Here is a 21,434-nt window from a genome sequence, read left to right as displayed (position 1 = left end):
CACTTCCAGAAAAAGCGGAGACACAGCCTGCTCGGCTCACCGCACGGCTTTCTGTGATTAATGTATTTGAAAACTGACCCCTGACTTGAAGGTACGAAATCACTGAGATTGACTCCTGCACACAAGAATAGGATGGGAAACCACACTTCTTCCTATAGAGCAAAACGCTAGTCTCTATCTCCACGTCTTCCGTCCCGACGCGAACCAATCTGCACCCCACGTCCCCACCCCGCACCCCACCCCTCCCCAGCCCCGCGCCTCGGCTCCCATTCCGCACGGCCCGTAAGCACTCGCGGCCGCGGTAGCCTCAGTGCCCGCCATGTGACACCCGCCCCGCGGCCGCCGAGCTCGGAGGCGCCCTGAGCCCCACGGCCGCTCGCTTCCGATTGGCTGTTGCTAGGTGACGTCGCCTGCGCTCACGTGACAAGTGTTAAATGCCCACCCTGCAGGAGCCCGCCTGGCAGACAATCGTAAAGCTGCTCCGGGCCGCTCACCTGCTCCCGCCTCCCGGAGCCCCGACCCGGCCGGGTCACCCCTGCCCCCGCCACCCCCCGCCCCCGCCCCAGCCCGCGCCGGGCAAGGAGCAGAGAAGGCCGAGAGGATGCGGCCGGCGGCTGCTGTCCCGAGCGGCGCACGGTGATCGCCTCCCCCGAGGAGGAGGCGCCTAGACCGTTGCCTCATTCCTTGCCCCCCCCCCCCGTAATTGCATTGGCTGCTGGAAGGGACCAGGAGAGACAGAGGAGGCGTCTGGCTTCCCCTTCACGCCCGCCACCCCTGTTCTTTCCCGTCCCGGGCCAGGATGACTGGAGTCTTTGACAGTCTGGTGGCTGATATGCACTCGACCCAGATCACGGCCTCCAGCACTTACCACCAGCACCAGCAGCCCCCGAGCGGCGGCGGCGCCGGCCCAGGAGGCAGCAACGGCGGCAGCAGCAGCCTGCACAAGCCCCAGGAATCGCCGACCCTTCCGGTGTCCACGGCCACCGACAGCAGCTACTACACCAACCAGCAGCACCCGGCGGGCGGCGGCGGCGGGGGGGCCTCGCCCTACGCGCACATGGGCTCCTACCAGTACCACGCCAGCGGCCTCAACAACGTCCCCTACTCCGCCAAGAGCAGCTACGACCTGGGCTACACGGCCGCCTATACCTCCTACGCGCCCTACGGGACCAGTTCGTCTCCAGCCAACAACGAGCCCGGTATGCACAACGCTGATGCCCAGGGTGCCAGGCCGGTTGGGTCACGGGGACGGATGAGTAAACATGTTTTGGGGAGGGTGCCGTCCAGAGTCCTGGCCTTCCACACTGCCTGCCCATCGCCTGCTCCTTCCCTTTACCCTTCCCAATCTACCCTCCCGAGAGTGAGGGTTTCTCCGGCGCTCAGCTGGGGGAACCCAGCGGCTCCAGGGCTGGGCGGGCGGGCGGGCGAGCGGTGCGCGCCTCCCTCCGGTAGCTGCATTTCCTCGACACCTGCGTCCCTTCTCTCCGGCGTGTTTCCCGTCCTCCCTTTCCCTGGAGGGCTCAGCCCGCGGGCTCGGTGGCAGCTCTAGTCCGCACGTGGCGAAGTTGCGCCTGCAGCCCGCGCGCGCGACCTCTCCAAGGACCCGCTTCCCGGCAGCAAGAGCTTTAGGACCCCCGCGTTGCGCGGTCATCGCCATTCCATTTCGTTGCAGAGAAGGAAGACCTCGAGCCTGAAATCCGGATAGTGAACGGGAAGCCAAAGAAAGTCCGGAAGCCCCGCACTATCTATTCCAGTTTCCAGCTGGCGGCTCTTCAGCGGCGCTTCCAAAAGACTCAGTACCTGGCGCTGCCCGAGCGAGCCGAGCTGGCGGCGTCTCTAGGCCTCACCCAGACTCAGGTGGGGCTTGCGCCCTGCGGGGATCAAGAGGGCGCGCGCCTGGGAGGCCCGGAAAGCACGCGCTTTTAGGGCTTCTTTAAAAATAATATTTTAAGCAGTTTTAAGAATTTGCAGCCCCACACTTAAGGCAATCTAAACTTCTAGGCCCAAAGCTGAAAACCCCCAAAGGGTCGCTTCGAGGGAGGGAAGCAGAGGGACTGACGTGCGCCGAAATCGGGTACCACATTGCCTTACTCTTTAAGCGGGTGAAATAACTGGCCCTCCTGACACTCCCTCTGTCATCACCGTTCCCAGACATCCGGGGTCACACACACAGCATGAACATCAGCTTTTTGAGGTCGCCTCCCAGTACAGCAGGAAGCTGCAGCGCGAGATCTCGTGCCGGCCAGGTCGCTCGGTGGCCACCTCTACCCCGCGGGCTTTCTCTGCTGCCTCCTCTCCCTGCCCCTACCCGGGTTCCTCCTCTAACGCTCTGATTCTTTACCCACAAAGGTCAAAATCTGGTTCCAAAATCGCCGATCCAAGTTCAAGAAGATGTGGAAGAGCGGCGAGATCCCCTCTGAGCAGCACCCTGGGGCCAGCGCTTCGCCACCTTGTGCCTCGCCTCCCGTCTCGGCGCCAGCTACCTGGGACTTCGGTGGGCCGCCGCGGATGGGGGGCGGCGGCGGCCCCGCCAGCGGAGGCAGCGGCGCCGGCAGCTCCGGTTCCAGCCCAAGCAGCGCGGCCTCGGCTTTTCTCGGCAACTACCCGTGGTACCACCAGGCCTCGGGCTCCGCGTCGCACCTGCAGGCCACCGCGCCACTGCTGCACCCCACGCAGACCCCGCAGCCTCACCACCATCATCACCACCACCACGGTGGCGGGGGTGCCCCGGTGAGCGCAGGAACGATTTTCTAACCCCAGGGTGCCCGCCCCAGAGACTGAGCAAACACCCGTGAGCCTCGGTGCCCGCCCCACCGCAGGACGGCCCCTCCGGCCGCCCGCGGCTGCCCCCCAGCAGTGCGGGAGGGTGCAGTCTGGCACGGCGCGGCCCAGGCTCTGCACCTCCGTGCGCCACGCAGCAGCCGGGAAGTGGGGACCCTCGCCCCGCGGGCTCCTCTCGGCAGAAGCGGACAGCTGCGCGGTGAAGGCCGCCACAAGGCCGCATTTCGGACCTGAGCCCCGAGCCTCGGCCATTTCGAGCCCCGCCTCGGACTTGCCTCCCCTCCAGTCCCCGCCCAGCGAGGTCGTCAGGCGCCTTCGTCGCCCGGGGCCTCGAGCTGGGCCCGGGAGAGGGATCCCTGCCCCGCCCGCGAGGTTCCCGGGCTCTGAGACTCCTTTCTCCTGGCTCGCCCCAGGCTCAGCTCCGGCGCGCAGCGGTTGTTGACCTCCCCGGGTCCTGCTGGCCCGCCCTCCCCTTCGTGCCCCCGTGACCTGGGCCCCAAGGCTTCCCTCCTCTGTTCCCAGACCTCGCCCCCCATTCCTACCCGCCTTAGCGACCCCCAGGAGCACTCCTTTAGCTCTCTCCTCATCCATCACAGTGGAGTTTTTTTATTTTTATTTTTTTAAAAGTTTAGGTGCCTTTGCGGATGACCTCATTTTGATGTTGGGAAAAAAAATGATTTTTAATATGTGGACACTGCAAAAAATGTGTTTAAATTATCTTTTTTAAAATTTATTCAGGATTATTAGCCTGGACTTCGACAGTTTGTAAATAAAGGTGTCTGTGCACATTTTCCCACTGATTTATTTGTATGAAAATCCTCATCTTTTCAGATGTTTTTGTATAGCCCCAGTTGTGAAAACTGCGGTTGAGCAGTGACCTCAGCAACCCTTCCATTTTATTTTTTCCCTTTGAAAAAATTTCTCAGTTAAATTAAGCTACTGATTTGAATTTGCTTTATCTTATCCTAAAGTCTTTGTTCTTGAAATGCAAGGTATTTTGAGGTTATTTATTATGAAAACAACATGCTCTTAATGTTGATTTTACAATATGAAGAGATTATTTAAATAAATTATTGTTTTCATTGGAGTGTGTGAATTTTCCTTGGTGCCCAGGGTTTCTGAGCTCGAGCTGTCCAGGCCCGGAACCCGGGCAGAGGAGAGCGCCGTGAGGTTCGGGGAGTCCGGGACCCGCGCGCGCGCCCGGGAAGGGTTCAGCTCCGCCCCCTTCAGCCCCTCGCGGGGTTCGCCAGCCTCGGGCGCCGTGACTCACTCAGCGCCGGGCGGCTCCAGCCTCCGCCCGTCCGGCCCGGCTGGCGCCCGCGCCACCACCCCGCGCCTGGGCGGTCTCGGCCGCCCCCGCGTCCGCCTAGCTGGCCCGGCGGTGCATCTGAGCCGCCGCTGAGGACTTGCTGTCCTCGGTCAGAGCTCAGCCGCAGCCGGGGATCAGACTTTTACATTGGACCCTCCCCTCCGATTGCCCCGCGGCCCTTTGGGAGCCGCCAAAGCGGAGAGCTCCATGAGTCACCCTCCTAGGAAGGCACGGTTGGCTGCTCTGGAATGCAGGATGACCCCGCGCACAGGGCCGCGCTAGCACACACACAGTCACACACCGGACACAGTCACACGCGTGCGCTCACTTTCACACGCAGGCACACACGCGATACAGGACATATCACAATCATACGCTTACCCACACATGACACGACACACAAATCCATGCACACATCCACACTCACTGATAACACTGACTCACATATGCACATGCACAAACACGCGCAGAGATCGGTGCTCAGCGCTGTGGGAGTGGCATCCTTGCACTTCGCACTATTAGCGAGGAAAAGTCCACACATCACTCGGCTCCGCTTTCTAGCACCGGCCGCAAACAAGCAGCTTCCAGCTTTGAAAATGACCCTACTTTCTAGCATTGCCTGCAAAAGCCAAGGGTAGTTGTGTAACGCAGGTGTGAAAAGTCCCTTTCTCCGATAGCACTGGGGCCCACAGTTGGACGCTTCCTGACTTCAATGGCTGACTACGTGACCTTGGGCAACCTTCTTAGCCTCTCTGTTACAGTTGCAGATCTGTAAGATAGGAGTCCTAATAACAGCTATGGCTTAGAGTTGTTGTAACCAACAATTTAATGAACCCTTAATGAGGTAGTGATGTAACAGTGCCTGGCCCATGATAAGCACTAGATACATTTTTGCTGTCTTGTATTTAATATTACTGTTTTATCACAATGTCCCAAATCAAAAAGGCTTTACTTTTGCCTGTGATTGTGAAGTCCAGAGTTACTCAGAGGCCTTTCCAACTTCACCTTGTGTAGAAAAGCAGCATCCCAGGATGGGGAGAGCCGTGGCCGCTTCCTACGTGGGGCTTGAAGCTCAACCATTCGCTCTAAGGGATCTGCCTCCAATACAGAGGCGGTTGGGCAAGGGCCAGACAACCCTGCTTGCCAGATGAAGGCCTTCTCTCCTCAGGTTATTTGGGCCATCCATATTACGTCCTCTATTCCTCTCTGCTCAAAACAGACACAGTAGAGGTAACATTCTGGGGGCCACAGCATCATCAACCAGGAGGGGAATCCTGACTTTTCTGCCTAGAATGTTTTGGGCCCTGCTCCAAGTCTAGTTTACAGTAGAGTGTAGCCCGGGGATTTGGGGCTCTGGAAAAAAGGAGGCTACATAATCCTGTGTCCCTTTGCATTTCTGCATTGTTTTCCCAGGCTAGAAAGGACTGGGCTAAAGGCCGCTGATCGAAATTCTAAAGCAACCGCTGCCTATCTGACTCCCTTCCCTGTTCCCCCACCCCGAACCCCGCTCCAGTTCCACATTCCGTGGGGTTTTGTGAGTACCAGGAGCTGGTGCCAGCCTTCCTCCTGCGGTCCACTGTGCCCTCCCCTCCCTTGTGCGCACTCCCCTCCCCCCCTCCCGAAACCAGCGGGGAGAGACGGGGCAGTAAATTGGCTGGTGTCGAGGATCTGCCGCAGACAAGATGATTAAGAGGCCTACGCCGGAGCGCCCGGGGCAGGGAATGTCAGCCCAAGTTGGAATCACGCAACAGGCCTTGGCATGAGCCGAGCATGGGAGCCGGGAGGGCGGGCGGCCCCTCTCCGGGGTGGGCCGAGGCCCCACAGACTCGCCGGAGTCACCGAACCTGGCACTTGGCGGTGGCGGGGTCGGGCGGCCAAGGCGCGCCTGTCCCCGGGGAGCCCGAAAAGCCCAGGGCAGGAGGGTGCTGGGGCCTGGGGAAAGGGGTGGTTCCGCAGCCCCAGAGAAAGGCCCTGAGGAGGGAGCGCGGGGCAGGGCTGGGGCCGGGTCCCAGAAGTGAGGGGGCGGGACTCGGAGGGGTGGGCTAAGGGAGAAACAAAGCCCGGCCCCAGGAGGCGGGGGCCCGCTCCAGCCCCGCCGGGGGCAACGCGCTGGCCTTCTTTCTCAGAGTCCCGCCAGGAGACGGGGAGCCCTGTGATCAGCCCGCCGCCGCCGCGCAGACACGCTCCCCCCCCCGCCCCGCGCTCCACTGCGCGCCCCAAAGCGCGGATGAAAAATGGAAATGGGAAGCAGCGATCTCGACTCCCTACACTGGGAAACCAGCCGCGCTCGGAACACACATAAATCTTCATTGTAATCCCCATCCATCTGCTCGTGTAAAATATCAGGCCGGAGACAGGATATGACAAGCGCTGGGAAGCGAGGGGAGGGGGGAGCCGAAGTGTGAGGGGTGCCCGGCCCTCACCGTTCCACTCTCTGGCAGGGCTCTCCGTGCTCAGGCACAGGGCTTGCACTGAGGCTTGGTGCCAACTGCGGGCAGCTGGCCTGCCTCTGCGTCCTTCTCCCGTCCCAGGCCCGCCCGCCCTCGCCACCGAGCTGGGAAGGGCGCGGAACCCCCTCCGGCCACCCGGAATTCCCGCCCCCACCCAGCGGCCCCGGGGCGAGGGAGGGCAGAGGGGAGAGCGAACAGACCCGGGCCTAATCAGCCCTGCTGCAATGTGGGACCGTTTAGGAAGCTTCCCCTCGGCCTTCTTGCAGGATCACTTGTGAAAATTGTGAATATCCGTCCTGACTAAGGATTTCCGAGACTGATGGGGCGAGTTTGGGGGAAGTATCAGATTTAGTGGGGGCGGAGAGAACCAGAGAAGACTGAAGCTTTGTTTACAAACAATTCGGGTGTGGAAGACTTGGGGGAGGTAGAGAAGCTCAGGAGTGATCCTAGGGTTCCCTCCGCCGTTACAGCCCCCACAACTGCCAAGGAGTAGGACGGAGGGACCAAAAGGTCCCCTTGCCTTTCAAAAGGCCAGTCTTACAGCGCAAACCCCGGCGTAACAGGCCCACTCCAGGATCCCCAACACTCGCCCAAATCACAAGCCAGCTCCTTTCCCTCCGGGAACAGCGACCACCAGTGGCTTCGAACTGTTTAGGGCCAAAGATTCCTTTGAGAATAAAGCTACAGCTCCCTTCCGGCTACAATACAGACAGGTCCCTTGAGTTCGACTTTGGGGTCCTGGGACTTAGAAGCAGCTGAGGGGAGCGATGACGTATCTTGTGCCCTTGGAGCGGGAGAACTGAGCTGTCCCAAGACTAGGGCCTCTCGCAGGGTCGTGACACGCCCGAGGCATCCCTAAGGAAGCCTCCCTGCTGCCAGATTTCCCTCCCCACCCGGGGTCTGCCGAACGAGCCGCCCCCCAGCCCAACGCGCACACGCACACACGCACGCCAGGGCAGGCGGACAGGAGGCCTCACCTCCCTCCAAGGCCCACACCCTCACCCCTGCGGGAGTTCCCCTCTCTCGGGGACGGGTTTGTCAGTGATTGCCACAGTACAAGATGTTACATTCCGCCCTGGGGCCTGGGGCTGGGGGTTTCAGGGAAAACAGTTCGTTTCGGGAGGAAAAAAAGAGCAGACAGGTCTTGGAGGAGCAGCCACTTGGCGCCTCCACGTGATGGCAGACACTGTCTCCAGACAGACCTTCCTTCAGGGGTCGCGCGGGCTCGGCTTCCCGCTTCACCTCCAGGCCATCGCGCAGACACTGCTGTGTCTTCGAACTTCCAGGGCTCTCCCCAGGCTTGTTTTGGGGTCCCCAGGAGTCCCTCGTCCTTGTCGGGTGGGGCCGCGCGTTCGAGGCTGAGGAAGGTGGATGCGTGCACCTTGCGAGCCGCGGCTGCAGGGGACAGGATTACAACCTGGGGGATGGAGGGGCGAGGGGTCGAGGAAAGAAGGTGAGCAGGGGTGGTACAAGGGCGCACATTTGGGTCGGCACGCAGCAGGCAGGAGGCTTTTCACACTCCCCTCCCTCCGCTGCAGTTCGGTGTCCAAGAGATTCGGACACCCTAGAGGTGAAACCACCGCTCCGGGAACAATAGAGACGTCTGGCTGGGGGAACCCGAGCGAGTCCCCTGGGCTCCGAGCGACCGCCGAGCTCGGGTCGGCGTCTCCCGCGGGCGCCGCGGCGTCCCCTCCTCCTCCGGGACACTCTCCGCCCCGCCCCTTCCCTCCGCGGGCCTGGCCCGGGCTTCTTAAAGTCACAGGGTGTCTCGGTGCCCCAGAGACGCGCCGCCCAAGTGGGGCGTAAGTGGGGCGGTGAGGGGGGAAGACGACAGCACTGCAGTTCTTCAGGCAGTGGAGACAAAAGAAGAGCCTAGGTGGTCGCGGGGAGGGCCTGGAGGCCTCTCAGCTCTTTCCATCCTCTTCCCCCAAACCCCCTGGGAAGTCTCCAAAACGCGGGGTCTTATTGGGCGCCAATGGGCGGCCACTGGCACTCTCCCGAGGTGATCACCGCCTGGCACCAACACCACAGGCAGCCAGGGCCCGAGAGCTCATCCCATCCCTCCTAACTGTGGAGGCTTGGAAGAATCCGGGAAAGGGGCCCAAGGAGAACTACAAGGAAAAAGAAAGGAGGCCGGGGCAGGAAGGGGTTTCTGTTTAGTCACTTTCTCAGTTGCAGCATTTGGAATTTGGGGCGGGGGGGGGGCAGGACCTGCGGGTGTCCAAGCCTTGGAGAACAGGCACTAGGAGAAGGGGATTCTCCCCCACATGTTCACGGAAAGGACAGTGAAAATTTGCCTTGGGTGGCCAATTTCCTCATTTACCCCTATTAAAACAAAAACCCCAAGAAATTCAATTAAAGCCACCCTGGCCAAGGCGCTATTTGAGGCATGAATGTCTCCCCTAAAGCTGCAGCAATCATGTGGCATTAGACACTTCCGGAATCCTATAGCCAACCTGAAAAATCCCAGACCCCCTTTTTCCCTAATTTTTGCTCTGATCTGTAATTTTATCCACATTTGCACTAGTTTGAGCATTCTGGCTCTCCCATCTGAAAGCCTGCAATTACTATATAATTCTTCGCAATTTCAGATGTCCTAATATGGACTGTAATTTTTGCGCAAGACAATTTCCTGCTATTTCAAGCATCAACATTGTCAAAGTTGTATGTACATAATAAATGGGAATATCAATGCATAGTTTTTAGCATAACATCTTGACTCCTCGATAATTATATCCGTTCGGAGCCTACGCAGAATTAGCCTGAATTGCATGGTAACTGCTGCTGCTTTAAAATTTTTAAAAATTACTCATAATTTTCCCAAAGATTACCAAGATCTCGAGTGCACAATGTCATCAGCGTAATGAAGAGTAAACATTTATGCTAATAATCTGCAATTTTTTTCATCAGCTATAAAGACAGAGGCTATATAGCCGAAAATTTCAGTCCTATTTGCAAGCGCTGCGCTGCAAAAAGCCTGCGGCGCTCGGAGACGCCTGGTCCTGGGGACCTCTTTCCACTCTTTACTCTCAGGATAGGAGGATGGGGCTGGGGAATTCTTTTTGGTTTTCTAGTTTTGTTTTGCTCTGGTTTGGTCAATTTTATGTTTTCCTTTTTTCCTTTTTTTCTTTTTCTTTTTTGCCTTTTCTTTCCCGTCATTCTCCCAGCCAAAAGCCGCCTTCGACCCTTTTGATTTGATGTAGCAAAGAGTGTGTGTCCAGATTATCTGAAATTGACACTGAAGAAGGTAAGGGTGGAAACCGGTTTCATTTTTCAGAGGGTTGGAAGGCTGCGCTGTGCCTGCCGTAGCGGCTCCCGCTCCGGGAGTAGGAGGGTGGAGGAGTGATTATGTATGCACCAGCTAATTCTTCCATCAAAACTTCTTGTCAGCGATGTCAGGATTATTTTTTTCTTTTTTATAAAAACACTTGATGTTTCAGGAAGTGTTAATCCCTGAAGATTGGGGGATGAGGGAGGGGTAGGGAAACGGTGGGTGGGGGTGATCCGTCTCTTGAGCCTGGGGAAGGCACCTTCTAGAGCCGTCTGCCTGTCTGCACTGGGGTTGGGGTTTTTTGTGAAGCTGGGGACAGGAGGATTATTTTGAGGCATGGGAGGGAGAAACCCTCCAGTCTCTGGACTGTGTTTGATAGAGGTGGCTATGGCCCTGTGGGATGAAGAGCAGAAAAGTTTGCTTTAGCTTAAGATTTCAAGGGTGTTTGACCCAGGTGGTGGGACGACAAAAACCAGACAATTCTGAAACTGATCGATAAAAGATACAGACAGAAAGAGATGGATGCCAGGTTAAACATTTGTGGGATGTTGCTTCTTTCCTTCCAGTGTTTCTTGATCTAGCATCTCAGGTTCTGTATCCAGCACCCAGACCTATCTTCCCTCGGGTATTAGAAATGGACAGCCTCTTCAAAGAGAGATTTAATTTCTTCATCAAATGACTTTGTCTGAATAAATTCACACTTTTGTGCATCTAGGAAGGTTGGGTTTAAAAACTTTTTGTGGCTCAAAAAGTCTGAAGAACTATCTAACCCAGCCCAGGTGCATATTCTCAGGAGACAGAAATAGAAATAAACCATAATGATCTATGAGGGAAAGATATGAACTATGAATGTTGCCACTTTTATATTTTTTAAATATTGCCTAGATTTAGGACCTGAGTTCTTCCACTATTAGACATCCCCACTCACAGGGCCATGCAGCCCATCCAGCCTTGTGAAAGCCAAGACCCATGAGGAGGGGGCTGGGGAGAGCTGCTTCTGCCCCCACCCCCACCTCAGCCCCTACCCCTTTTTAGAGCTAGTGTGTGTGAGAAAAGATATTAAAGAGGTATCTGTTGTTTGGCAATTTTGCTAAGTCTGTCTTCATTACTTTGCCGCTGTGCATTTGCTAATTTGGAGGCCCGGCCATTGACAAGCTTGCTCCATACACCTGCAAGCAATTTGCCGGCTCCGGTACCGGAGAATTGCAGAGATGGCAGCTCGCACCTATTTGATTTTTTTTCCTTTTCTCAATGCACAGCAAATTTGGCTTTCAGTGCGTTATCTCTTTTGTTAATGCAAAAAGATTCCCTGGGCGAAAAAATTGCTCATAATTACCAGAGAGATGGGGAAACTGCATTAGAATAAATAAACCTGAAATTACTGTAATTATGTTGTGTTTGATGGGCCCGGCTTGTAATCAAGAAGAGAATACAGTGAAATGATGCTGACCCTCTTGGGTTTGCAGCTGTACACGCACTTTGGGGTCCTTTTTTGCAGAAAAGAGTCATTTTGATAATCATTAAGCTGTGTGTAACCTATTTCAGAAGTGTTTTAAAATGAGGTTCACATTTTTTGAACAAGGGGAAAAAAATCCCAAAATTGCATTTTGCCATTACAGACTCATACATAAGGAAAGGTTGTGTTTTCTAAGTGAAAATTGTTAAGACATAATATTCGAAATCAGTATTTAATCATTATAATGAGGTATTGTTTAAATATAACCACCTTTAGATTATTCATAGTTTAATTAATATACTCATTATGAAAATCTTTGAATCAGATATTTGATGAACTACTTGTCAGTAACAAGGCAGCATTAATTAGGTCTATATTGAGATTAACATTTTTTAAAAGTACAACTGCTTATAATTATAATAGAGCCTAACTAAAGACCGCCTTCCTTGAGCTAAAACTAATAATTTCTCTATTTGAACTGTTAGCAAGAGATTATTAAATTAGTATAAGCTAATATCTCAAAGTATTAACATCGGCTTGACCAGATAAATTTTGCCTGTGGCTTGAGCCACTAGGCCCTAGCAATCCTCTAGGGGACTGAAGAAGATAGTGAGAGAAATCTCCCTAACAAAATCAGATATCCCAGGGGAAACCCGAATGAATCCAAGAAGGCCTCTGTTCTCACTCCTGAGCCTAACCTCAGAAACTGATTCCTTCTCTGTTCTGAGGCTGTTGGTCCACTTGCATTCTGGTCTCCAAGGTCTGATCTCCTACTTTAGCGCTCCTGGTTCTTTAGGCCCCAGGAGAGGAAAAACTCCCAACTCCAAGCCCAAAAGGGACACTGAGATCCCTGGCTTCATCCTGCACCCCCCCTTCTTCCATTGCACTGCACCCCACACACACACTCGCACACGCGCGCGCGCACATACACACACACAGCCAGCCACTTCCTCCTCCCCTTCCCAAAGGGCGTCGGAAGAGCCCAGCGCATCTGATCTTTCACCAGCACCAATTGAAAAATGGGTGCTTGTCACAACACAGATCACTGCCTTCCCCGGCTGTGCTCCCCACCGCGCGCCGAAAGGGCCCCCCAAAGGCGGAGGGCCAACTTCCGCCCAGCAGCGTCGGAAGCCGGTTCACGGGAGGCAGAAATCCCACGAAGCTGCCTTTTGCAGCCTTCCGTAGCTGTCTTGGCTCAGGGTCTGGGGTCTGGGGTCTGGGGTCGGCTTTGGGGTTGGGGTTAGGCTGGGGGGCAGGAAAAAAGGAGTTGATGTGGTTGTAGACTCAGAGCCCGCACTTTTCTGGAGCGAACTGCATCCCAGCGCTGTAACCGAGGTGCTCCCATAGCGGTCTTACTGCAGGGCGGTAAGGCTGGAGTGGAAGAGATGCGCTTAACTCTGGGTCCTGATTCTACCGAGTCAATCGAGCCCTTGCTTGCAGGTGTATGGAGCAAGCTTGTCAATGGCAGGGCCTCCAAATTAACAAATGCAGAGCTGGAAAGTAATGCAGACAGACTTAGCAAAATTGCCCCACTCCCTTGGCATCCCTCTTTCTTGGATGAACAGAGAAAAGCCCCTGATCGTTAGCAGGAAGGAGCCTTTTTTTTTTTTTTTTTTTTTGCTTTGGAGAGGCTGGGGTGGCTCCCTGGAACTGTGCTCTGTCCCCTGGAGCTCACTGATTGATTGGGGGTGGACTGACAGACAGGTCCTTCCGGCCTCTGCCAGGCGTCTGGCCGAGTCTTTTCCGCAGACGGAATCCAGTGCCTCCGGGTAGGCAAAAGCTGGGAGGCCAGATCTGCAGGGAGGCTAGGGGCAAAGCAGGGTGTCTCTGCTTCCAGGCTTCCTGAGAGGTGCTGGGAGTGAACAGAACTCTAGTCGCCCAGGATGGCTGCCTTTGAACTCCGCTTTTCTCTCTCAGTGGCTCCTCACTGTCCTTTCCATTCCTAAGGCTGGGTGCTGCCCTGCTGCACCTGTTCCTGAGCCCCCTCCCTAACTCTCCCTGGGTGCTGTCTCCCCATCCCTTCAACTCAGGTAGAGATCAGACATCTTGCTGACTGAGGGAACAAGGTGAGAAGTCCCACTGGGGTACCCCACAAGTCTTGCGATGGTGTCCTGATGGAGTTGGGCACCCCAATCTGTCCCAGATGAGTAGCCATCCTGGGCTGCCTGTACCAGAGGCAGGAGCGTGGCCTGCCATCCCCCCCCACACACACACAGCACAAGAGACAGCAGTTCTTTCTTGAAACCATAATTTTACTGTCTCAAAGAAACTTTATAACTTATTTACAAAGTCCTTTTTTTTCCCCAAGATACAAAGCAATAAGTTAACATTCTCAATATAAAACTAAACTTTGACATAGAGAACACAAAACACAGTTGATTTCAATTGGTCACATTTTCCAAATTTCACAAGTAAAATGTCAAGATTCTTATTTCACAAAGCATCGGGTTTTACTGCCACACACAACAGAACGGAAAAAGGCTAAGCTTGTGCAACATGTTTACAGAACAATAATAATAACAATAATAATTATTATATATACAGCCAATAGCTCCTGCAGTGGAGACTGTGTGTTGGGGGTGGACTGGCATTATTCTGTGGTAGAACCTCCAGGATTGTTGTAAAGCTGGTCTTGTCTTACTTTAAAGCCCACTGGACTTAAGGCTGCTTACATGTGCCCTGCCTGTTTTTTCTCTGCCCCCCATGGATCCTCTCTTTTTTTACCCAAACTAGAATTTTTCCTCCTCCTTGTTCAGGCAAGGCGACCAAGCGTTCCTCTCAAGATGACAAATTCATGCTGGCTTCACTTATCTCTTTCTCTTGTTATTATTTTTAATAATACAGAACATGTAAAAAATGCAAATCATTCGGCGCCAACAACTCCACACTAGTGAAGTACAAAAGTTACTGTGTGAGTTAAAAACCATCACATCCTTCTTGTTCGTCCGTTCCGGGTGCCTTTAAAGTAAACAGTGCGTTTGGATGGTGAGCTGTCCGCACACCACAGAACCAACACTCAGCCTCCGCCAAAGTCCATTTTTCAATAAATAAAGCCCCCTCCCCCTCCAACTTCCCCAGTTCCCCAACAAGCTACACAGATAGATGGTGAGGCAGAGTCCAGGAGGCCTGAAAGGATAAAACGTCCAGAATCTCGGGAGATGGGTGGCCCAGGAGGCCGCTTGTGGCTCAGACCTGGTGACTTTTTGCAGAGGCCTCAGTATGAGAACAGCAGACGGACGAAGACCTTGACTTAGGGCAAAAGGAGATGAGACAGGACAGAAAAGAGCTTTTGCTTTTTCTACATTGTTTCGTTTTCCTGATAGTCCCACAAAGCTGGGGGGGGGGCAGGTCTGGTGAGCGGGTTCCTCTCGCTGCTCCTGCTGTCTTGGGTGACGATGCCTGCACTTCAAGGCCGCTCTGCTGTCCTCGCGTGGCCCAGGCCAGGGTTCGGGCAAGAGCACGGGCTCTGGGGAGTCGCTGGGTCGGACCTCGAGGGGTTTCGAGGAGGCGGGCGACCTGCCTTGTCGCTGTCCCTACCTTCCTTCTGGGCCCTTTCCCACCGGGCCCAGGGCACGCAGTCGGGATGGCTGGACCTGGAGACCGGAGGGGCCCGGATGGAGGGAGATGGGATGGAGGCGGGCAGGTGCGAGCGGGCAGCTTCACATGAGTTGGGGCTGCTGCATGGCTTCTTGGTGCGCTGAAGGATACCACGACGTGTAGCTGGGGATGTAAGAGCCCGCGCTGCTGCCTGAGCCTTTCCCGGTTGAGGAGTTAGGGTTCCAGCCCGGCGGCACGGGTGGGGAGCCGGCAGATAGGGCCCTGCCATTGGCCAGCGCGCTGCCCTCCAGAGCCGCTCCGCCCTGCTTCATCAGCTTCTTGAATTTGGAGCGCTTGTTCTGGAACCAGATCTTGACCTGCAAGATCGGGAAACAACGTGACTCGGACTGAGCCCACCGAGCCCACCTAGCTCTCGGGGAGGAAAGAGGGGAATGGCGGGAGAGCAGAGATAGGAGGCCCTGCCGCCCAGCGCAAGCTGGCAGCTCCCTGTTGGAGCAGCAGAGGACCCCACCCGCTCCGCGGAAGAGCCAGAAAGCTGGACGCCGGCACTGTCGCCTGCAGGGACAGTGAGGGCTCCCAGAGCCAGGGGCGTGGTGGTAAGGGGCCGCGGGGGATCCCGGGCTTGGCCTGCTAGCTCAGTCCGACTCTGACTACCGTCCGGGAGACGAGCGCCAGCACACCCCCCACGCAATTCCTATATCAACATCAATAAAAGAATCAAAAACCTGGATAGGAGTGGAGGACATTTATTTGCAATTCTAGCGCTTTCTCTTTGCTCCATCCTTTCTGTCCCTGAGTGAGTTGAGGACTGAGGAAGCAGCAAGTTTTTGTTGGACTTTCCTCTGGACTCAAACCAAACCTTTCCCTAGGGTCTGTTTGCTTTCCCAGGTTCAATCTAAATCCCGGGCCAGACGTTGGAAACCCGCACCAGCCGCGGTCCGAAGGCCCATGAACTCCCCAGAGTCTGAGAGAGATCCAGGAAGAAGAGTCTCATTTCTTCTCTAGGGTCTGGGGCTTGGGAGGTGAGAAGGCTGAGGAAAGGATTCCCTGTGCCATTCGGTGAGAAAGAAGAGGAGGGAGACAGAGGCACGGGCCCAGGCCCCCAGTGAGTAGCCACACACTTTAAAGGCAAAGAAGGAATTACTTCCCAAGTCTATTGTTCCAGTTGTTCGGGCACGTGTGACCTCTGAATCGCCAAACAAAACGTCTGGGGAAATCCTCCCTGCGCCCTAATCAGATTGTCCAGGGACAGAACGGAGGGGCAGAAGGCAGGTAGGTCGGGGTACGGAGAACAGCGACCGAGCTAAGGCAGAGAGAACACTAGAGGATGGGGAGATGCTGGGAGCCTGGGGTGGACACACACATTAACCCACACCCACACAAGGACACCCCGACCCTGAGGCCCAGCGAGCAAGAAACGAGGCTCAGGCTGGCCTTGAAAAGCCTGCTTGGCGCAGAGGCGGCGGCGAGGTACCTGAGTCTGCGTGAGTCCCAAGGAGGCCGCGAGCTCCGCCCTCTCGGGCAGAGCCAAGTACTGAGTTTGCTGGAACCTCCGGTTCAAAGCCTGCAACTGCAAACTGGAATAAATTGTCCTGGGTTTGCGAATCTTTTTCCCTTTGCCATTGAAGCGCACTTCGCCGCCTTCCACAACGGTGCTCTTCTCGGAGTCCGCCCCTACAGGGACAGCAGAAGCGGGCCGCTGTTAGTACAGGGACTGCTTTAGTGAGAGACACGAGAGCGAGCGGCAATGGAGAGGATGGCAGACAGGGCCGGGGAAAGAGCGGTCCAGAAACTCTGGAAGCCTGGGAGGGCCCCCCTGAAAGTCCGAGGGTCCGTCCCGGGCTGCTGCAGTCGGGATGGGGCCGTTCCCCGGAGCGGAGCGCAGCCATTGCCTTTGCAGGGAAAGTTTGCTATTTTTGCAGGCGGTAGTTGAGGTTTAATTACCCTTAATTGCATACATTGTTTATAGCGCTACGCAATAAATAATTACCGAGACTAATACGTGCACATGTGGGTTTCTTTTTTCCAGCAGGGCATTGTGTGCTCGGCACACCGAGCCGCTCAGAGGCCCAGCCAGTGCCAGGAGACGCTCTCTCGGGTTTATCCTTGGCTAGATAGTTGCGAATTGGGTGGATTTCCTAAACTCTTTCTTTGCTAGGACAGGTATCCATAGGTTGATATCCGAAACCTCCACAGCTCCCGCGCCCTCCCCACCCCCACCCCACCTCTCTCTGCCCCTCTTCGCCTGCCTCGGTCTTCCCTCTGTCCCCCTCCTGCTCCCCCTCGCGCCTTCTTTCCTTGTCTTCCTCTCCCTGGCAAGCGCACATACCTGGGTCCTCCAGGCGGCTCTGGGCGAGGCTGGCGCTGCCCGGGTAGGACTGCACCGAACTGATGTAGGGGCTGGACGCGTGGCTGCTGACCGAGTTGACGTAGGGGTAGCCCAGTGGTCGGGAGAAGGACGAGGCCGAGCTGTAGGCACCGTCGGGCTGCGTGTGGCCCGCCGAGTGTAAACAGTGCATGGAGTAGTGCCCGTGGGACATGGGAGAAGGAGACATTTGCTGGTTGGGCGGCCCAAACTCCATAAACACCGCCTTGCCCGACACGGGGCTGTTGAGACTTTCTGGCATGGTGGTCATGGTCATCTCTTCTCGCGGGGTCTGGGTGTGGGTCTTTCTCTCCTCTGCTTCCCTTTTGGGGTCTCTATGTTTCTCAGGACAGGAAGGAACCCAATTTAAGCGGAACAGGGGTTTTCACTTTCCATTCATAAGAAAATGGAGTTTGTCTCTTTGAAAAGTCTAAGCATGATGCTCCGAGCTCCCCAAACTCGGTTCAAAGCTTTGACTCAGCCAAGGTCATAAATATTCATGAGCTGGCGGAGCTGATTGGTCCGCCGTCTTGCATAATCACCGGGGATTGGTCCGAGTCGCTTTGGCTCCGCTGGACTAGAGCGGACGAGGCGGCCCGGCCTCGGGAGAGACGCGTCGGTACTTCCCGGCCGGGGCTCCTCTGCAACAGAGCGCGAGGTGCAGGACGCACAATGGGCTGCAGCAGCCGCACCGGGACCTTTGAGGCCTGCTCTTCAGCCTCCCGCCTCCCTGGCGCGCTCTCCCCCCCAGAAACCAACCAGTGCTCCCCATCGTCCCCTCTACCATCTCCACCCTTCACCCGTCCCCAAGGCCGGGGACCCTGGAACTGCTTCTGGTCGCCTCCACCCAGGCCGGTGCTGATCTAGGGTGGTTCTGGTAGCGGCCTCTGGATGGCGGAGTCGCGCGTTGGGGGGCGGGGTAGCCTAGGGCAGCCAGCAGACAGCGGTCCTTCTGAACGTCCCGCGCCCAGCCCAGGGCCCTCCTGGCCAGGCCTCCCTCCCCGGGCCTAGGTCCGCGGTGCCACATCCCTGGGGCCCGGGTTTCGGGGCCCTCCAGACCAACTCACTCGGCCGCCGCGCCGCCGCCGCCGCCGCCGCCGCTGCCGCTCCCAGGGCCCCGCTTGCATCGCTCTAGGCCGGGTTGGCCACTCCAGCTCGAGGCTGCACGGGTCTGATTAAAGCAGTGCGCCTGGAGAGCCAGGAACCCGCGCTTCTCCTCCCAGGAAAGGCGGCCGTACCGCCTCCCACCCCCAACACACACCCTCTTTCCCTCCCAACCTTCCTGCGCTCCCCCTCCCCTCTCCACTCCCTCCGAGCCTCGCGCCCCCGGGCGCACTGGCCCCGAGGGCGCGGCGCAGCGTGGAGTCCAGGGCCCAGCGCGCCCGGTGCTACCGGAGCGGCAGTCCCAGGTGGTTGTTTTCCCTCCTCCTGGGGTCTGGCGGGAGTACCCGGGGCTCAGGAGCCCTTGGGGACACCGAAACTGGTAGCAGCACCAGGCCCGTGGTAGGCAAAAATATCTGTGTAAAGACGCGTCTCTGTGACCCAGTTTCTTCCTCACCTCCAGTGGCCGAAGCTGGCTCCGCCAGGCCTGGGGGGAGGGCTGGTGCAGGACAGAGCTGTCGCGGCGCCTTCTATCTTCTGGGGTGCTAGGTACAGAAAAGTGCACAAATGGCCCCCGCCCCGCCACTGCTACCACACAGCGACCCCCACGCGGCGTGGCGCACGCTTCGCTGGTTGCTAGGGGCTGTTGGTTCCCCATCCATCCAGCCCCACGGTGAATCCCAAATTACTTTGTTAGGTAATTAGAAAGTGTTGATAATTATTTCTTTCATAATTTAGCGGTGTGACGGGAACGGGGAAATGATCTTGTGAAAGTTCACACGTGCAGATGTATTAGTTACTGATTCATTTGATTAAATGGTAGTCTCAAGTGCTCAGATCCGCAGCTGAAGGCGCCCCATTAGCATAACACTGATGTTTAATTTTCATACGCATAATTAGCCATATATTTAACACTAATAGCAACATGCAGCCTTTCAGCGTTAAACAGCCCGGGATTTGATCTGGCCTGAGCTGAACCTTCGCGCTGCACCTTCCCCTGTCTGGAGTGCGCAATGATCACAGGACAAACCTCTGTAATCAAGCACGTTTTGGCAGAAGGAACACCAATAAAAATGAACATTCAAAACAAATTACATCGGTGCTGTCGTTACAGATATTACAGGGGGTTCTTTCTTTTTAAACTTCTGTAGCAGCAGCGCCTGCTCGGCGGAATTTCTCTCTTTTGGTTTGAAGGGCGCTATGCTGGGAGCAGAAATATTTCAGGCAGCCTGCTTGGAGCAAAAGAGAAAAACAAAAAGCAGCAACACTCCCAACAACCCGACCTTCCAAACCAATAACGGGTTTGCCAATGGGTAAAATTTTTTTTTTTTAATTACCGAACCACACGGTGAAGCTTTGTAGCAACAACCAGGTACTTGACTCTGCCACTAGACGACTCCTGGAAGGCGTTAGGCTCGTCTCGATCTCTCTGTCGCACTTGTGGTTTTAATTGCTCCTTCCTAGCGCCTGTTTTGGGGTATGGAGTGCCGTCCTGTGCGCCCAGCACAGCTGCTGGGAAGCTGCCCGAGCCCCAGGTCTGCCGCGCGTGCCTAGCGGGCCCTGCCCACGTAAGTGATCGCTGCGGCCGGCGCGGGGTAGAGGTTGGGACCGGGGAAAGTGGCACTGGCGTCTCTGGTAGCTCTGGGCAAGGCATGAGGGAATCCGGGGCCCGGCGGCCAAGGGCCAGTTTCTCCCAGAGAAGGGCAAGGTGGGGGAAGGGAAGAGAGACGGTCGCACGTCGCGAGTCTCCTGGGTGCTCATCCTTCCACGTCGGGGGTGGGGGCATTTTCTCGGTGCAGGGGACCTGGCTGGCTCCAGAGAACAAAGGTCCGGCATGCACTCCCTCGGATAAAGTTTCAGGGGCTTGCTTAATTTAGAATTGAATTGTGTGTAGGCGAACGTGTGTCTAACCCCAGACATTTCTTACTAAAGAAACAGGTTAGTGAGACGCGTGGAGCCGGTCCCCCCAGCGCGGTGCAGCCGCGGAAGCTAGTTTCTCAGTGTTGGGATCTCCACTGTACGAGCTATGAATGGCTCCCTCCCACCACCCCACATCTCTAATGCAGCACCTGTAGAGCAGGTGTTGGTTTGCTTGGATCTTTGCTTGTCCCAACTCAGAGGAAACACAGTTCTCCGGTCGGATCTGAACGTTCGGGATTAGAATGGATTGGAATCACCTTAGGACCCGGCAGCTCTGGTGGCGGTAGTTTAGCCATACTTGGCTGGAATCCTTGCATCCTGGGTTAGGTTTGAGGTCAGATGAGCGGGCTGAGGGGCGAGGAGGTAGAGGCTAGGTGCTTTAAAAACCTACTTCCTAATTTCAAGTTTCACACCATAAGGAGTTGAACAGAGTTGTAACTCGAGTTTGTTTACTACTGCTGAGTACTGGCTGTATTGGATGAAGAATATAATTTTTAGGCTAGTCACTTTAATAAATAGGATTATGTGCCTGTCCCATAAATACCTCCACCTCGAAATAATTGCTGCACAACCACTGTGTTGCCCCAGTGGTTGGTAAAATCCTGTGATCCTAATAAAACTATCATTAAGGAACCGTGGAGTAAACTTATCTAAAGATAAAGGTACTGTGCTAATCGTTGCAATCCAATTGCTCTAGGAGAGAAATGAAGTCATTCTCTGGCAAAGATCTCCCAAGGCCAACTGCGCCCCGTTCCTCTCTAGGGAGTTATTTTGGGGCAATGCCTGGCCTCAGGCTCTGGGTCTCTGCCTGGTCAACTCCGGAGCAACTCAAAAGTTTATCTGTGGGGCAGGGGATGTAGCTCAGCGCTGCCATACCTGCCAGGCAAGCGCAAGGTCCTGAGTTTGATCGCCCATACCAAGAAAAAGAAGTGTATCTATGGATCTTGTAAATCCTAAGGAGTTACTAAAGCCACTTCCTCATCTTTGCCAGCTCTCTGGACCCACTAGAACCAGACTCACTCTATCCCAAACTCTATATCCCTGGATGCAGAGAATCTGATCTGGAGGGTCAGGGGACCACTGAGAGAGCCCCTAGTTCAGGGAAACATGGAACCCACTTTCAAGCCCTCATTGTTCTGTTTCTGCCTCCTTCACCACTCTGGGTGTCACAAATGTGGTCAACTCCTGACTCCAGCTGACACTATTTGTCAAGGCAAATACAG

General features: G+C 55.6%; 2 protein-coding genes across 2 annotated transcripts; one reads left to right on the top strand and one right to left on the bottom strand.

Moving 5' to 3' along the window:
- Positions 1-458: 458 nt before the first annotated feature.
- Dlx2 (distal-less homeobox 2) lies at positions 459-3,868 on the top strand. Its single transcript, XM_004857677.4, has 3 exons — positions 459-1,199; positions 1,673-1,857; positions 2,350-3,868. Exons 1-3 carry the CDS (start codon positions 800-802, stop codon positions 2,752-2,754), a joined length of 990 nt encoding a protein of 329 aa, XP_004857734.1. The 5' UTR covers positions 459-799; the 3' UTR covers positions 2,755-3,868.
- Positions 3,869-13,498: 9,630 nt separating this feature from the next.
- On the bottom strand, positions 13,499-18,360 carry Dlx1 (distal-less homeobox 1). The gene is made up of 3 exons (XM_004857675.4): positions 17,155-18,360; positions 16,300-16,499; positions 13,499-15,181 (listed from the first exon to the last, which is right to left on the bottom strand). The coding sequence occupies exons 1-3, from the start codon at positions 17,465-17,467 to the stop codon at positions 14,927-14,929; spliced, it is 768 nt and encodes a 255-aa protein (XP_004857732.1). The 5' UTR covers positions 17,468-18,360; the 3' UTR covers positions 13,499-14,926.
- Between the last annotated feature and the right edge of the window lie 3,074 nt (positions 18,361-21,434).

This window comes from Heterocephalus glaber, unplaced genomic scaffold, assembly GCF_053883595.1.
Source record: "Heterocephalus glaber isolate CG9 unplaced genomic scaffold, H.glaber_assembly_v1.0 deba00000347, whole genome shotgun sequence".
Taxonomy (NCBI): Eukaryota; Metazoa; Chordata; class Mammalia; order Rodentia; family Bathyergidae; genus Heterocephalus; species Heterocephalus glaber.
Note: the sequence above shows the minus strand (reverse complement) of the source record. Positions and strands in the feature narration are given on the sequence as shown.

What these genes read in the sequence shown, in the direction of transcription:
- Dlx2 (XM_004857677.4), top strand. Translation starts at nt 800, where the DNA reads ATGACTGGAGTCTTTGACAGTCTGGTGGCTGATATGCACTCGACCCAG. An exon ending in TCCAGCCAACAACGAGCCCG is followed by an intron (nt 1,200 to 1,672) that starts GTATGCACAACG and finishes ATTTCGTTGCAG; the next exon opens with AGAAGGAAGACCTCGAGCCT. An exon ending in TAGGCCTCACCCAGACTCAG is followed by an intron (nt 1,858 to 2,349) that starts GTGGGGCTTGCG and finishes TTACCCACAAAG; the next exon opens with GTCAAAATCTGGTTCCAAAA.
- Dlx1 (XM_004857675.4), bottom strand. Translation starts at nt 17,467, where the DNA reads ATGACCATGACCACCATGCCAGAAAGTCTCAACAGCCCCGTGTCGGGC. An exon ending in GAGCCGCCTGGAGGACCCAG is followed by an intron (nt 16,500 to 17,154) that starts GTATGTGCGCTT and finishes CTGTCCCTGTAG; the next exon opens with GGGCGGACTCCGAGAAGAGC. An exon ending in TGGGACTCACGCAGACTCAG is followed by an intron (nt 15,182 to 16,299) that starts GTACCTCGCCGC and finishes CCGATCTTGCAG; the next exon opens with GTCAAGATCTGGTTCCAGAA.